Here is a 17763-nt window from a genome sequence, read left to right as displayed (position 1 = left end):
TGTTCTGGTGGCAGTAATAGTACAGTAGTAGTAGTACTAGCAATAGTTTGTTGTAATAATACAGATCTGTGTTTGGAGATGCAACTGATTTGCCTACTGCAAGCAGGGGGAATGGGCAGCAATTTCACAGCAATGTATTTTTAGGTAATTGTTGAGATCCTTTAGTGGTTGTTGTTTATACAATAAATCAGCAGATGGTATTTGTTTTCCCAATTTGTAGGATTCCAAGATTAGCAAGTATTATTTGGGAAAATGAGACATCCTGGTACTCCTTTGTGTGTGGGTTACCTGCTGCGTCTACAGGTGGTCTGGGGGAAGGACGGGGAGGGGCTTCAGCCTTGTGCTGGGGAGGGTCTGAGCAAACCAGGGACTTAACATTCGCTCAGTTGCCCACTAAGAGGTGGTCCTTAGCAAACTGGTGGCTCTTTGGTGGCACTTGGCTCCCTCTTTGGGGAAGTGTGGATTACTCGAGTGCAGGCTACAGAGATGTCCTGGGACAGGCAGCTTAGTCATTGTGAAAGAATGTATAAGGCATCGGGTGGCCCCTGAATTCTGTCTGACACATTTGTTTTCCCAGAAATAGAATCACGCTGCAGAGCCAGGGCCCAGTTATTAGAAATATAAGGTGTGGGACGGAGGGGCTTACACTTGTTTGCAGTCCTGTGGCTTCTCACAGCCCTTTCTCTCATAATCTTTCCTCTCGCCTACGTGTCGCAATTCTGATGACTTTTTGCAGCACACAGTTAATTTTTCTCTAGCAACCTGCTCAGCACACTGGCTTCCTTTATGTCTTCGTGGGCATCCGCCTTTCCTTTTCATGTCATCGATTCTCTCTCCTGACCCCCTCTCCCCTGTTTGCTTATTGAATAGGCGCTTATTTATTTATTTATTTTTTAACTTTACCTTAGATTGTTATGATCATTTTATCCATAGCAACAAATAAAAGTACACAGGTCTTGATTGAATGCCAAGGCTGCAGTTCAGTCTAGGAAGGTTTGTCTGCTATTCATAAACTGCTTAAGATGTTTTCTTGTAGTTTGTGACATAAGCAGAACGCTTTGATTTGGTTTCTTTCTACAGCTCCATTTTCAGTCCGGCAGCACACATTACTCTGCGTACAAAATGATTGAACACCAGATTGCAATTCAGGTAGGAAATGCAAGAGATTCTGAAGCTTGAATTGTCAATATGTAGGTCTCTTGTGTCTTTTATTCTCCGCCCCTTCCCCCAACTGAGATGATGGTGATGATGATGGTGGCGGTGGTGGTGATGGCGGTGGCGGTGGCGGTGGCGGTTGACTCATTGGGGGAGGCGGGAAGCAATGAAGAAAGAGAAGCTGGAGAAATGCTGCCAAAGTGATTTAGAGATAAGGAGAAAAAGAAAAGCCTGTGCTTATTATTTAGAGTTTCTTGGTCAGGCCTAATGGGCACACAGACCCCAGCTTGGCTACTGCTTTTTGCTTAGGGAGGGATCTTGAACTGGGAGTAAAACGGGGCAACAAAATGAGAAAATGGGAAGGATTAAGCGGGGGTGGGGTGGGGTGGGGTGGGAGGGTAGGGTGGGAGCGGAGGCCGAGTGACAGCCAGAGAGTTGTTTCCGGTGGATCAAAATCATGTTAAGTGGTGCTAAGAATATCACTTTTGACCTGGTCATCCTGAAACGTTGATTTCTCTTGGACCTGTTGATATATGACACTAGAAGTGCTGGAAGGGAAAGGCGACAGATCCCAGCTTCTGATGAGTGTCCTGTTTCCTGCTCACGTAGCACTTCCATTCTTTTAAATCCAAAGGCTAAACAAATCACGGACTAATACAGGCTCGGAGCTGAACTGATGCCAGCAGAGTGCAATAGAGGAGGGCAAGCAGACTAATACGATTTTCCTCTGTCTGCCTGGCCTCGCGAGGATGGATGTACCTCGTGGCGTAACTAGTGGTACCCAAACTTCTGGAGTGTTTTGGTTTAACCCTTTGAAGGAAGTCCCTTGCCTTTTGTTATAGTGTTTAAGTCTGGCGTGAGGGTCTTCTCTTCTTAGCAAGTTGATGTTGGTTTGTTAGATCAGTTGCATTATTCTATGACTGCCCTTCTGGTTGAGAGACCTTGCAGACAGTGTGTGTGTGTGTGTGTGTGTGTGTGTGTGTGTGTGTGTGTGTGTGGTCTTACCAAGTTCCAGCCACACTGCACCTTTGTAGCTCTGCCATTTCAAATCTGCGTTTTCCTCCATAAGACTTGCAAATAGCCAGTTGCCCCAGGTAAACCGAATCATTCCACCAGTGAAAACCGTGAGTCAGCAGACCTTTTTATTTGGTGGATTCTTAGGGTTTTTGTACTGATTTCAAGGCTACAGTAACTTATTTTAAAAGCATTTGATTACTTCTGCAGTCGTACCTCTGATTTTCTTGTGCCTTTTAGGGGGAAAGTGTGAGTCTTGGTTTTATCCCTCCACCCCCACTATTTTCAAGACTGGTGTGTTGCTGCCGCAGTTGTTCTTGCTGGCACAGTGCCTCTTGGGCCCTTCCTCTTTTTGGTTTGAATGGCATAGTTTCTTGCTCCCAGAAAGTGGTTTAGATGCGGGGGCCCAAACCCTAACTCTTGATGAATGGGTGGATGGACGGACAATATCCTGAGGCCTACTACATCTCATTCCTGTTGCCTGGGGTGTGGGAATTGTAGAGGTTGAATAGACTAGTGATCCTTATCCTGGTGTGGAAAGGCTGGCTGGGGCCATGTCACTGGGAGACCAGCCCAGCTCAGCCCAGCTGTTGTATCTTTACACCCGTGGCTGAAGTGCCCCTTGTTAGGCCGAGCAGTTCGTCTTTCTCCAACCACCTGGCACGGTGCAGGCCATGAGAAGCTCTTTCTCAGGAGGAAGATGGAGTAAATTACAGAGCTCATTGTCTGGAGGACTGAAACCATCACTATTCCTCCATGAACAGGTAGTATTGTTCTCCCCTGCTTCTATTTGCTAAGGCCTGATGCCCATGTGGGCAAACAGAGAGATATTTTATTAGAGGCCCAGCACCATGCTTGTAGTGTTCATTCTCCCCCAATCTCTGCTAGACCCGCACGAGGCCAAGCCAAGCGGCATCTAGCTGTAATTTTAGTTGGATCATCAAAGGATAAATGGCAAAATACAAAAGGAGCAAAGGGAAAAAAAAGGGAAACCTCAGACAAAATGAAGGTGTTCCCAAAGTGAGCCGGGCAGCTCAGCAGCCGAGGGGGGCCGGGCGGGGTAAGAGGAGAGGGTGGGCCTGCTCTGGTGCAGTGCAGAGCAGACATTTTCGCTCCTTTCTCCAATTTAAGGCTAAATGATCATTGGGGCAGAATTTTCTTCCCTGGAAACATTAAACTGTTGAACGTTAATAAATACTATATTTCAATAGGGGCTATGCTTATGCTCTCCTGAGCTATACCCTAAAATAAGCTTAAGTAGTGTGGCACCTCGCATCACATGCGACTCATGCCCTTTCCCCTTCCTCCTGTTATCTGAGGTTTATGTGAATGGTCTCGGTGATTCTGTAGACACGTCCCGTCTTGGTAAAAGGTTTGGACACATCAGTTCTATGTTGGGATCGTTCCCACTTTTGACAGTCTCCTGGGTCCTCTCCATTTTGAAAAGACAAGAGTAACACAAATGGCCATGCTCTTCCAAAATGGATAGCACTAATAGAACTAGAATGAAAATGAAAAGGCCTTTTAGAAAGAATATAGTTATTTAATTCTGCTGACTTTTAAAAAGTTTTATCGAAGTATGGTTTAAACACAGCAGAGCACACAGATCTTTAGCAGAGAGGTGGGTGAAGTTTTACATATGTGAACGTCCATGAAACCGTCACCCAGATCAATATATTGAATGAGGTTGGAACATGTTTTTTGTGAATGATCAGATGGTAAATATTTTAGACTTTTAGGGCCATACAGTCTCTACAGTAACTACAGTTGACTCTTGAACAGCATGGGTTTGAATTGCGTGGGTCCACTTACACGTGGCTGTTTCTGCCACCCTGAGACGGCAAGACCAGTGCCTCTTCTTCCTCCTGAGCCTGTCCATTCTGAAGACGAGGACAAAGACCTTTATGATGATCCTCGTCCACTTAATGAATAGTAAATATATTTTCTCTTCCTTACAGTTCCTTAATAACTTTTTTTTTTTTTAAAGAGACAAGGTCTCACTCTCACCCAGGCTGGAGAGCAGTGGTGCAGTCATAGCTCACTGTAACCGTGACCTCCTGGGCTCAAGCAATCCTCCTGCCTCAGCCTCCCAAAGTGCTGGGATGACAGGTGTGAGCCACCATGCCTAGCCCTTACAAACATTTTCTTGGCCGGGCGCGGTGGCTCATGCCTGTAATCCTAGTACTCTGGGAGGCCGAGGTGGGCGGATTGCTCGAGGTCAGGAGTTCGAAACCAGCCTGAGCAAGAGCGAGACCCCATCTCTACTATAAATAGAAAGAAATTAATTGGCCAACTAATATATATATATATATATATATATACATATATATAAATTAGCCGGGCATGGTGGCACATGCCTGTAGTCCCAGCTACTCGGGAGGCTGAGGCAGAAGGATTACTTGAGCCCTGGAGTTTGAGGTTGCTGTGAGCTAGGCTGACGCCACGGCACTCACTATAGCCTGGGCAACAAGCGAGACTCTGTCTCAAACAAACAAACAAACAAACAAACAAAACATTTTCTTTTCTCTGGCTTACTTTATTGTAAGAATACAGTGTATAATGCATATAACATATAAAATACATGTTAATTTTATGTTATTGGCAAGGCTTCTGGTCAATAGTAGGCTATTAGTAGTTCAGTTTTTGGGGAGTCAAAAAGTTACACTTGGATTTTCAACTATGTAGGGGGTCAGCACCCCTAACCCCTGAGCTGTTCAAGAGTCAGCTGTACTCAACTCTGCTATTTGTGCTTCAGAATCAACCAAAGATAAACCTAAAGGTATATGTGTAGCCATCTCCCAAGAAAAAACTTAAAGAAACAAAACACAGGCAGTGGCTGGATTTGACCCCACAGGCTGTAGTTTGCTGATTTCTGATAAAGACCTCCCCAGATGTCTCCGTTATTCCCCTCTATTCCCAGTTATCCGGCTTTTGCCTCTCTCCTCTGCCCTCACTGAAAATTCTCACCACCAGTTAGTTTTATCTATCACTGTGGGTGAGTTTTGCCTTTTTTTGGCTTCATATAAATGGAATCCTATAGAATGTGCCGTTTCACGTGCACCCTCCCTCAGCATTATGTCTGTGAATTTCCCCCGTGTTATCGTGGGTAGCAGTGGCTTGCACTTTTTCATTGCGGTGTAGCATTCCTTGTGTGGACGTGCCCCAGGGCTTTCGTCCTGTCTGTTGTTGCTGGGTATTTGGATTGCTTCCAGCTCTTTGCTGTTATGAGTAAAGCTCTAGTTAAACATTCCCAGATGCGTCTTTTGGGGGAATATATGTTTCCATTTCTGTTGTTTATACGCCAGGAGTGGACTTGGAGAGAGGCATGGGGTGTATTTAGCTTTGCATGGACCTTTTGAGGGAGACTTGAACACTGGACTTTGAGTGTTGTCATTGCAGTGTGCCAGCGCAGTAGTTGTCAGGTGGGTGACTGATAACGTGTAGGGGAGCACTAAAAGTATCCAGATGCAATCCGAGGCCAGTTTAATCAGCTCAGGTACAGGCCCCTTCATGCCATGGTTCAGCCTCTGGCCCCAGCTCCTAGGAACTCCTCCCACCATCTCCACTCAGTGGGGAAGAGGCCTGGCAGGCTCAATTCAGAGAGGTGGACCCAAACCGCATCGTGTAAAAGCAGAGCTGCCTCCCAGGAATGCCCTGCGAGGGACTGCAGATCACCGAGTCGGCCCCCCTCCCCGAGGCGCTCCTGCTCTCAGCACTCCAACCCCAGGACCAGCGTGGTAAAGAAGGTCAAGACCCGCAGAAGATGTTTCCCTTGGTTTTCAGAAGGGCTACTTCAGAACCAATTAAGCCTTTGTTTTTAGAGTATTTTGGCCAAAGGTTGATATTTTAACACTGAGTCAGATGTGATTTAGGAAAAAAAACTCCACATGTAGCAAAAACAAACTGTGTAGACCTTTCTTGGTTGTTTTTCTTTTAAGACGTGAAGTGGTTTGTGTGCGTGCGCTTGTGCGTGTGCGCAAAGACAACTAGGAGAGGATCCAGAAGAAATGGACCATTTTATTTGTTTACACAGCTGAGCGGTGGTGTTGCTTTCTCTCTTGTTCTTATGCTCACAAGTTCCCATCTGAGTTTACCAAGGCATAGCCCTTCAGCGAGGTCTTAGAACTCCTCCACCACGACTCGGTAAGGCCACCAGGCCCCTTCTCTAGGGCCTGGGTGCTTTTTAGATACGGGGAGAGAAGGATACTCACGGAAGCATGTCTGTGCCCCATAGTGGCCCCTTCTTCCTGGATGGGACTAGATGTTTAGTCTTGTCCAGCTCTAAAAATTGTTCAGATTCCCGAGTTGCTATGGCTCAGAGTCTGTCTCCTTGCCTGAGGACACCCCTGCTGTTTGTGACAGAACGGCCAGGGATTAGCATGAGTGGGGGTGAGCCGAGTTTGAGGATGAGGGAGGTTTGAGGTGGTTGGGAGGGCTCCCGGCTTTCTCCCAGTTCAGGTTTCTGATGGCGGTTGCCTGTGTTCTGGCCTGTGCTCTCGCCCACCACGAGTTCCCTGGCCCTTCAGTGTCCGTGAGGATCTGCTGTCTGGGTTGAGCAGCAGACCCCTGCCAACGGGAGAGCTCCCTGCATCTAGTTCAGTTCTTGGCTCAGTCACTTCCTCAGTTTCCCTTTCGTCCCATGGCAGACTCTGGCTGTGACATTTCATGTCCATTTTCCACAAAGGAATGAAAGGTGAGAGAGAGACAGAGAGGTCATTTCACTGGAGTAGTTTGATGAAGTCTGTGAGTACCAGGCAACTCACTCACTGCAGAGGTTCGTTCATTCGCTGTGGTGGTGAGTTTTACCTTAATTATCTAAGTCCGTACCTCAGAATGTTCATTCATCAAAAATATTCATTGTGCATCTGCTGTGTGCCAGGCCACTGCAGAATTCATCAGTGAGCAAATTAAACAAAAATTCCTTGTTCTCACCAAGCTTACATTCTGGTGATGTTTGAAATACTGGCTTATAAACACCCCATCCCCTTTGGTCTGATTGAGTGGGTTTCTGCTGCAGTCCAGGAGTTACATTTTTAATCAGGGTTATGATTTTCAGCCTACTAAAGTTTGAGCATTGTTGCCTTAGAGTTTTCTGAAATCAATCAATTGATCATTTATTGGCTACTCGGTCATTTTCACTTGCCTAATAAAAATCGAGGGCTGGCCAAGTACTCTTATTGGGATAACAGTTTCTTTTCTTTTCTTTCTTTTCTTTATGGAATGTATTGAGTATTGAAACATTTTCTCATTTCGAATGGGAAACTAGACTGCCCTTTGGTTCTGATGAGCTGTTGAGGCCTTTATTTCTCTACGCTTGTGTGAAGACAGCCAGGTACTTTGGCAAAACTCAAGAAGAGGCATTTATTTATGAAAGAGTAGCTTGGACAATAATATGCTTGGTCTTAGGGGCGCGAGGCAATAATAACAGTTAGTAATAATAGCTGGTTATGTTTATAGGATTCTCCCAGTGGGTCGGGCGTTGAGTGCTTTATGTGAATTATTTATTGATTCCTCCTAACCACGTGGAGGGAAACCTGAAAGATGTAGTTACTGGTATTGTCCCCATTTTGTACATGAGGACACAGATATCTGGGATGTTTTCCCCAAGGTCAGTTGGGATTCACACCCAGGCGGTATGACTGGAGAGTGGCTAATACTACATACATAGCCTTGTGGTAAGCACTCTCTGCTCAAAGTAATGCTCCAGAGGGTCTAGGGGTTCTGTTCCCTGAACTAAAGCAGTGTCTCCCACCTGGGCTTCTGGTTGCTGGGAGCTGCTGGAAACACAGAGTCCTGGGTGCCGCTCCTTGGAGATTACCATTCAGTAGGACGAGCATATACCACCTGGAGGGCACAGGGATCAGGGAGAGAGCGGTTAAGGTGCAGATTGGGACCCCACCCTCAAGGTTCAGGTTCTGTAGGTCTGGGGTAGGTCCTGAAATTTGCAGCTTTAACAAGCTTTCAGGTAATGCTGACGTTCCTTCTCTGGGGATAGCACTATGAGAACCACTGGACTAGGGCAATGGGTCCCACCCCAGGCTACGTGTTACAGTCACCTCGGAAGCATTTAGAATAGTATTCAGGTGTAGGCTCCGCCCCAGACCAACTGAATCAGCATCTCTGGGGTTTGGGGCCCGGGCAGCCTGGGTCATACAAGCTCTCCAGTTGGAGACAGCAGATAGGGGTGTGGTGCATTGTTCTGAGGAATCCTGGGGTCTGCATCTCTTCCCCACTCTTCGGATGCTCTTGAGGCATACACAGTCATGCTACAGAAGAGCGGTGGTGGTGTTTTGTTGGTTTGTTCATTTTAGCTTGACCCTCTTTCCTCGGGGGATAAAAGGCTGGTTACATTGAGAATGCCAAAGGATGGCTCGTGTGTTTGTTTAAGTTGGAGGAGTCTCTGTTTTGAGAACATTTTGTTAGCAGGTAATCAGCGATGGCCACTGTCCCCTGAGTTAGTAGTGCTCAGGAGAGAAGATGGGACTTGGTGTCATATGCAAGAGGCTGTGGAAACCCGAAGCGGGATGGGTAGTCTGGTGCTCTCAGACTTCACGTCACGCTCAAATGCAGGTTCAGATCCGGTAGGTCTGGGGTGGGGCCTGAGATTCTTCATTTCTAATAAGCTCCCAAGAGATGCTGATGCAGCTGGCCCCAGGTGGCTCTTGGAGTGGAGCAAAGAAATATATTTTGATAGGTGAGGAAAGTAAGGTGGATAGAGGTGAACTTGGTGGAAACAGCAAGCCAAGAATCCAGGAGTGCAACTCAGCTTCATTTCTACCTTTCAAGTAGAAGTTACCATCTTGTCTAAGCCAATAGCAGTGGCATTACATTGGCCAGATAAAATAAAGCAATCTAGTTTCACTGTTTTTACTTATATCGTTTTAAAACTTCTATCTGTTATAATTATATCATTGTATTTGTATGAGTTGAGAATATGGTATCTGTTCATTCTCCACCATATTAAAGCACTTGGTTCGTCGGAGAGCTGGTAAGGATGCAGGGAGAGCATCTGGGATTCCTTGATTGGAACGCCAGGTGAATGAAAACAGTTGTTCTCTTGGCCATCTGTAAGCCCCCTTATTGGCCACAGCAAGTGGGTATAGAGTTCTGAACTATAGCAGTCAGCTGCTTGTATTTTCTTAGCAAAATTTCATAAGCTCTATTTTATAATATTTACTTTTTATAAAGTCCCTGAAAATCATGAGGCTATTTAGCTGAGCACAGAAATTTCTAAATGGGTTGGCGCTGACATTTGCAGGCTTATCAGGCTTAGTACTTAATTTGTTTCTGGAGTTTGATTTGGTTGCATGGTATCAAATCCTGATCAAATAGATAAGTGGTGGCATTTTTTTTTTTTTTTACCTGTTTACCTTGAAATCTCAGCATACTCTTCAATTAAACAGAAATGGCAGCAGACCATTGTTCCTGAGGGTTCTGCCAAAACCACTGGGTGGTTGGCAGTGTGTTTAATATTTAATGAATAATAGATTGAAATTTAAAAATCAAGTTTAAAAGTGGTACATGTATTATATATCTCTATATCTATAATATGTGTTATAAAAAGAAACATTAGAATCAAACGTGTGAACTCTTTGAGGCATCATCACAAAACCATAGTTCTTTAAGGGAGACAGCTGGAAACACACTTGGTTACACCAGATTGCACAGAGATTGAGGCCGGGTCTGGAAACTGGCATGTCTTGGCTGTTGGTAGTAGTAGGGGCTGGATGAGACAGGATGGCTTAGTGCAGGGTTTCTCAACCTGAGCACTGTTGACATTTTAGGCTGGATAACTCTCTGTTGCAAGGGACTATCCTGTGGATTGCAGGATGTTTACTTAGCATACTCTTCCTCACCTCTGCTCTCCTGATGCTGCTAGCACCCAACAAAAATGTGACAACTGAAAATGTCTCTGGAAATTGCCACATATCCCCTGGGAATCTAAATCACCCTTGGTTGAGAACCACTGGCTCAGAATAACAGTTTAAACTGTGCACCCTACTGCTGATGCTATAATCACCTTTGCATTTTAAAGAAACAGGTACAAGAGGAGATGGGTAGTGCAGTTTGTGCTTCTGGTGTCAGATACCTGGGTTTAAGTCTCAGTTTTGCTAAACTTCAGTTTCCTAATCTGTAAAATGGGGATAATGGGAGTACCTGTTTTCCAAAGGATTGTTGGGAGATTAAATGAGGTAAGTTATGTGATGATCTGGGCAAATAGAAGGGTGCTTGATAAATGCAAGCTGCTATTTTTTACCATTGAGATTATGATGTACTTGTTTGCAGATTTGGAATATGCTTTATCCTGACATGCATTGTATATTTTTTATTTCCTGTCAAGAACATCACACATGATAAATTTGATAACCTGGACTATCTTTGCTGGGTAACAAAGATTTATGACTCCTACTCCTGGTGGTTGCTGTTTGCATTTCTCTTATGTCACTTAAATTTTTTGCCTAGTTCTTGTTACACTTGACTAGAATGTAAGTTCTTCTGAAGGGCTGAGATTGTGTCTTACTCATATTTGTATCCCTGTATCACTGTGTAGTAATTCCTAGGACTTCATAGTCAAGGGATATGAATGTGTTTGAGTACCTAATTGTGGGCAGAAAGGAAACAGAATGTGTAAGTGAGGTTGGGTGGGTGTGTATTAGAGATAGCAATCAAAGGGTGCTTTTTGAATCTTTAAATAACAGCCTCTTTCATAACATCAAAGGCCAACAGTAATTCTTTAAATACTCAACTAGATAATTTGAGATGAGTGTTCAACCCCTTTGTCAATTTCTTATTTTTTTCCAGGTATCTCAAATTTTGATTTCTGCTCTTATTCAGTGCATGAATTTGTACCTTGTCTTAATGACTGTGGCATCACTCAGTGGTTAACCATGGTTGGACAGGTTTATATTTCTATAATTGTCTTCTGATTTTCAAAATGCTTGGAGGTTAGTTGGCTTTTAAAAGCAATACTAGCTTTTTTTTTTTTTTTTTTTTGGGTAACAAGTAGTGTTACCCATTGAATCAGACCATTTTCCTAGACTTTGACAATTGTCATTCATTCCTACAGGGAACCTCAAAAAAATTTAAACAAATGTTTTCCTATTTGTGGGTGGATGAGCTTGTGCAGATTTATTCCTTTCTATTCATAAATACTATGCCTCCCTGGATTTTGAGGTTGAGATGAAGCACCAGAATAAATAGTTTTGGTTGAAAATCGGAAATTTTCCAAGTTTTGAAAATGGATGCGTATGGCAGTAGCCCATCCTAGGGGAACTGGAAGATTATTTTCACGAAGGCTTTGGTGAGGTTGCCTTATAGGGAAGCCAGCGTTGTGTCAATAGTTTTTAAGTTGATTCAGCAAGCATTGCTGATGATTGAAATTGAAGAATTGTGAAGACAATTCATCTTGAGGAATACAGAGCATCGGGTGTGAGCCAGGCTGCTGGGAGCAGACATTGACATACGGGCCGTCATCAGACTAATTGTTGTTTGAATTACCTGTTATGATCCGATGACAAATCTGCCTTGCTCCTGCCACTGGAGCAGAAAATGTAGCTTGAATTGGCGTGATGTTAGCAAGTGTAAACTGTACTTCAACAAGATGGATAAACCCAATTATGGGGCAGACCTGTAGAGAGAAAATCCATTTAAATCTCGTAATGTTAAGCAGAGCTGTGTTTAATTCATTTGGACCAATTTGGGAATGATGTATGAGTGCTGGTGAGCATTAGTCAAAGGGGGGACCCCTTGGGGGAGAGGGATGTGCCGGTACTGCAAGCACATCCGGGGAGGCAGCTGGGTGTCGTCCCAGCCGTGCGCACTAATGGCGGGGAAAGGCAGAAATGACGAAACGATGTACTGCCTGCTGCTGGGGGGAGCCGCGCCGTGTAAATGAACCAGTGAGGGAAACATATGAAGCAGAAAGGAGAGGAGTTGTTTTTCCTAAATGCTCTTGACAGTCCAAAACATGAAGGAAATTTGAGGTTCCTCTCCTGCGTCTCCAGCCCTGAAACTCTTGGGGGTTTGCTAAGCTGTGTAACAGGAGGCCGAGAAAACCTCTTGCTTGAAAGCTTAATGATGATTTAAGAGAGAGAGAAAGACAGAGAGAAGGAAAACGGACAGCTAAATCTAAATTGATATCTTGGGGCCCTTGGTTCTCTACTGGAAAGCATTTAAGAGGCGATTATTATTCTGAAATATCTGTATTATGCGTATTTGAAAGAGAGTTTTTAAAATTTTTCCTATATATTTTTTAATAGCTACTGAATGGTGATCCAGCTTGACACATAGTAGGCACTTCATATATACTGATCAGGTCTATAAAACATTGAACTTCAGAAAGAAGGCAGCTTTCAGGGCTCCATACTGGTTTTTGCCAGACCTCAAACTCATTAGGATATATAAGGGCCCAGTTTCACCCAGTAGTCATTCCTGGCTTGCATTCCCAGGAGTTTTGTGATTTTATATAAAAATTTATGATTTTACCTTTTATCCATGCTTCTATAGTGTTGGTTTTGCCAAGGATGTTCTTAGAAGATTCTGGTTTCCTTTTATTAATATTTTGGGAGTTGCTGATAAAGCCCACAGTGAGTTGTTATTGTTTGGTTTTTCTCTTTTGGTTTGGGGGAGTTTTCTTCTTGTTCTTCTTTCTTTTCTTTTATGGAGTAGCTTGGCCTTGGAGACTTTGCTTGTTGAAAGGAGAACTTAAAAGACTATAGAGTGCATAAGGAGTTTGGCAAGTGGACTGCCAAGAAATTCATGGTTGTGCACTCTTGCCCCGGCACCCATAAATCTAAGGATTGGGAGTGCTGGGTATAAATGAGGTTTAAAGCCTTAAAAGTTTTTTTTTTTTTTTTTGTAATTTGGAGACAGATCATTGTATGGGGTCAGATCATTGTATGGGGTCATGATGTACATTTAATGCCCATTCTGGGCAAGTTTTTTCTCCCAGAGACAAATTTGGTAGGATTTGACTTTCTTTCTCCAAATTTTAGCTCATTTGAAGAACTCATAAAGGAATATAATAAATTCAGACTCGTAATAACATTTCAACACTATAAATTGTGAGAATCTGAATTTTCCAATCTAGTTGCCAGTAGAATGTAAGTAAAACACTTTGAGAAAATTTAAACTACCATTTCCACCAAAAACCTCCTCCCCCCAGTACATTTAGCCCTCCTTTTGACCTCCCCAGTGGTAGACTTCCAAATCATTTAAGAAGCAAGCACTATTAATTAAATGAACTTGGAAGAAACATATTGGGATGTGCTTCCGAATCTGAAGATATTTGAGCTAAAAGAAGCATCTCTTGTGTTCTATTAGTTTTATGGGGTACTCTGTCTGGTTTGGCTCAAAAGCAGTTGTCAGATTTATACTCCTGAGGGTGGGGTATAGACAATGTGAATTGGGCAGGCAGTGAATAAAAGAGTTTCTAGAGAACAGACCATTAAGGAAAAGAAAGCATCCACTTTGTGGGTTAGAGTGGCCTGTGTGTGTCGGGGGTAAATCTTTTCAGGGCCCTCTGGGATTTTTCTCCTGGTTACCTGGCTGCTTTCTGATATTATAGCAAAGCTGAAATTGCACATGACATGCAGAGAATAGTTTTTGTCCTTTTGATTAGCTCCTAAGATGTAAATATACAGCAAAAGACCCAGGACTATTTAATATGATGTAGAAAGGAAATAGTGAGATATCTAAATAAGGGCTTTGTTGATTTATGGAATGTATGAGACTCAATTCAGGAGTCTTCCGGGAGTCACAAAGTTCTGAACTCGATTCTTATCCTTAAAATCAAAAACACCCGCCCCCTTTCCCTCCTCCTGGTTGTTGGTCACTTAGTTTTTATTCTGGAAACTAACAGCATTTATTTCTTAATCATTGCTGAAGAAGCCGAGAGTTTCCTGTTACTTAAAAAAAAAAAAAAAAAAGGCTCATTGGCTCAATGTATAAAGACATTTTTTCCTGAAAGAGAACTTAAAGGAATGTTCGAAAGTGCCCGTAAGCTAAGGACATGTTTACCAAAGCACCAGCGTGTTTTATGCACCCTGTTTGGGTTTGTGTTTTCTTAAAACTTGTCGCCATTGCCACGTTTTCATAATAGTGAAGTGGATGGCGAATATCCCCCCCCCAAACCTGATTTGTGAAGCCATTTGTGTCTGAAGAATTGGCACTCAGGACTTGCATTGAGCGAGGAAAAGGCTTTAGTAATGTGTTGGGCCTGTCTCCTTGGAAGAGACCCTCTCCACCCACACAAATAAATGGGAGAAAAAAAATAGAGAAAAAGCTGTTTTTGCTGGGATGGCTTTTCAGTTTGGTTAAATCTGCCAGTTTATCTCTATCAGAAAATAAATCCCGATATATTACTTCTAACATGATTTTGCCATTTTGGGATAGTTTAGGAAAAGCACCAAGATAGTTTGTTTTTGCAGATGGGGTTGGTCGCCCATCCTGAACTGTTTATTTACATAGTAATAAGTTGAGAGTTGTTGGTGTTTCCTACCTTCACCCTCGTTGGAATTTGTGACCAAGATGATAATCTCCAGCCACATTGGTTTGCATAGCAGTTAAAGGAGCCCAGCAATGACTTAAACGTGGCAGGAACCAATGATCTGACATGTAAAAAAGTACACACACAAAACCACATGCCACATGCAAAGTAGATAGGGTTTTGATTTCGGCCTCAGTGGTTCTGTTATCGTTTCTTTTGCCCTGAGAGCGGATTTTTATCTTTTGGTCCGACTTCTGGTTCAGTCATGGTTTGTGGTTTCCATTTGCCTTTGCAGCTTGTGAATTTGGCTGCTGGGGAACTAAGGTGGCCAGTGGAAATCTAAGAAAAGGTGGCCCCAGGATGATATTCCCAAGGAATATTGAGAATGAAGATCTCGTGTAGGGCAGGGTGCCCTGGGAAATTTCTGCTGAGCCATTGTTCCTGTCCTGGGTACCCGGCTGTCACAGCTACCCTACCTGAGCCGCCTTCTCCTTCTTCCTGTGTTCCTTATGTAATATGTCGAAGGAACTATTTTGGAAACATCCAGATCATCTTGTGATTGATCTTCCTGTTCTGTGTTCGCCCCCCCCCCCCCGCCCCCGCCCCTATTGTCTGCTTTTCTGTTATCTCCTTTAGCAGGGAATATTTTTTCCTTGTTAACTAGTTTCCAGGTCAAAATTTCCCCAGAAAATATGCACTTTTCTTTTTCCCAGTATCTGATTTCTGCCTTTCTGCCACTTTTTACAAAATAAAATAAGCCTGAAAATTTTAAATTGGGCAAATTAGTTTATTGCTTTGTGCCTCCAGTTTCCCATCTGTGAAAAATGGGTTTACTAATAGGAGTCGCCTGTCATAAAGGTTTTCAGGAGAATAGGTTAGAGGGGCCTAGCCCGGTACCTAGCACAAAAGAAAGGTAAAGGTTTAACGGTGTTATCACTATTACCAGTGTCCCTAGGCACACCGGGACAGTTGGTCATGCTAACAACACTGTTGTTACTAAAAGTCTTGCCAACTTGACAAGTCGGTGATATATTGTATTTCATATCTTTTATCTTATCCCCAGCCCCCAACAAAAGAATCCAGATCTGCAAGAGAGCAGGCCAGACTACCTTTTGAAGAGAGGGTGAAAGAGTCTGTGTTGTGATGAAATTTATCTCCCCATGGAGGGAAAACAAAAAACCTATAGGGGAGACTGGACTTTGAATTATTCAACTTCTGATGGGCATGAAATTAGTGACAGCAAGACAGGAATTTGTGGCCTTTTGGTTGTAATGTCTGCTCTCTTCTTTGGTCGAATTTCTGTTGCTTAGAACTTCGTTAAAAAATAAATTTAAAAGTCATCCTTTTCAGTTCTCAAAAGGCAGAGGTCTGGCTCCTGGCTTGCAAACCTAATAACACTTATTTCTTTCTTTATGAGAGAGTTTCCTTGGGCCGCTGTGGTCGGCTCTTGTTTGTCTGAGTTTGTAATAAGCATGTAACAGCCCTCTTCTCCAATTTGCCTCCAAGACAAGTGGTTTTAGTTGGTTACTAGGGACAAGAGACCTTTGGAACTTGTGATTGGAAGCTGACGGCTCTGGGGTCAGCTCTGGGGTCGCTGGGTGCCAGCCCTGATGGGGGAAGGCCCTGGCATTTCTGCAGCGGAGCCTGTGCCTGCAACACGGGTCAGCTCGCTGGAACTTTTCCGCGGGGCTCTCCTGGGCAGGGTATCAGTTGGTGGCGGGCGAACCCAGGCCTATTCACACTTAAACTTGGATAACAGCAATGCCGTAAGGAGCTTGTCCAGAATGATTTATTCTCAGTAGTGGTTAAAAAAATGACTTCTATTCTCCCAGTCGACTTGAAAGCAGCCATTGTTTCCTTAACACCTCTGGTTCCAGAAGGTGCCGTTCAGACCCCCCTCATTTGCAGAAGGCTGGATTACAACACAGTGCTTTGAGATCTGTCCATATTTATTGCTATCTGTCTTTAGCTTTTCAGAGGCCAAAATGAAAAGAGAAAGAGTGAAATATGAGGAATCAGAAAGCAGTCTTGATCAATGGGCTCCCCCCCCTTTTGGCTTGGGGAGGTGTAAACAATAGATTAGTGTGATTACACCCTCCCCCAAACCCCTTATAAAAAAAAAAGAAAAAAGAAAAAAAAATAGACTTGCATTTCAGCAGGCTTTGTTAATCAGAGAGCTATGGTATTTTTTTTGGCATTTGCCAATCTTTGTAGCTGCTCACTGGGCTTAGGCTGCGGAAGGCCTGTTTTCTCGTCCTGGGCAACCTGGCTGATGGCAGGCCTTTTAGCAAGAGCACTGCCGTACCTTTTAATTGGTTAGTTCCTCCAAGCGATGATTTATTTCCTACCTATCAGAAATGTCTTAATTTACTTAATCTGAAAGTTCCCCCTTTTTAGTTCCCTCCTTTTAAAAAAAAATTAATACCACCAACAAAACTATTTCCCCAGGCGGCACTTGGTGTGACGAGGCGTTTTTCTCTGGGGCGAACCTTGTCTTTGTGGATGACAGTGGGGAAGAATTAATTAAGGGAGAGGATGAAGCTTAATAATTGGAGTTAGGGGCTCGGGAGCGCTGAACACGCCCAGGTCTGTTATTGAGTCATCCGGCGGTGGGTGGCTTAGTCTCTGGGTCTTGGTTTGCTCATCTGTGAAATGCCTCCACAGGATGTGTGCAGTGGTGAGACCAATTAATTAGAAGCCCTAAAAGTGTTGTTTTATCTGGAGTTGGATGTTTCTGCTGTGAAAAAGGAGGTATTACGGGATGAAGGATAAAAGCGCTTTGACACTGAAGCCAGACAGTATACTTGGGGACTCAAGTCAGCACTGTCTGTTGATTGCATGTGGGACCTTGGCTAGTTATTTAACCTTCCTGGGCCTCAGTTTTATCTATAAAATGGGGACAAAACCTGTCTCAGAGGATTAAATGGGATGACCCAGGTACAGCCCTGACACAGTGATCAGCACTCAGGAAAGAGGGTGACACCTGTGATCCTGGCTGGCGCTACCGGTTGCTGGGGTACTTTGGTCCCTGCTGCTACTAGAAGGCGAGAGGACAGCCTTGGTGGTTGATTTGGTTGTGTCTTTTCGTTCTGTGTTTTCTGGTTAAA

The 17763-nt window shown here is 43.8% G+C and overlaps 1 protein-coding gene across 31 annotated transcripts in view; it reads left to right on the top strand.

Annotated features, from left to right (window-relative positions):
• TCF7L2 (transcription factor 7 like 2) overlaps positions 1-17763 on the top strand; it is a 191354-nt gene that overhangs the window by 11701 nt on the left and 161890 nt on the right. For 20 of the 31 annotated variants that reach the window (XM_012772123.2, XM_012771932.2, XM_012772095.2 and 17 more), the window contains exon 4: positions 1081-1149. The exons of the other annotated variants lie outside the window; for them this stretch is intronic. In XM_012772123.2, coding sequence (XP_012627577.1) covers positions 1081-1149 — 69 coding nt within the window. The remainder of the gene's footprint in view (positions 1-1080; positions 1150-17763) is intronic. 31 annotated transcript variants of the gene reach the window in all.

The sequence above is a fragment of the Microcebus murinus genome, chromosome 14 (genome assembly GCF_040939455.1).
Source record: "Microcebus murinus isolate Inina chromosome 14, M.murinus_Inina_mat1.0, whole genome shotgun sequence".
Classification (NCBI taxonomy): domain Eukaryota; kingdom Metazoa; phylum Chordata; class Mammalia; order Primates; family Cheirogaleidae; genus Microcebus; species Microcebus murinus.
This window is presented reverse-complemented; position numbering and strand designations above follow the sequence as displayed.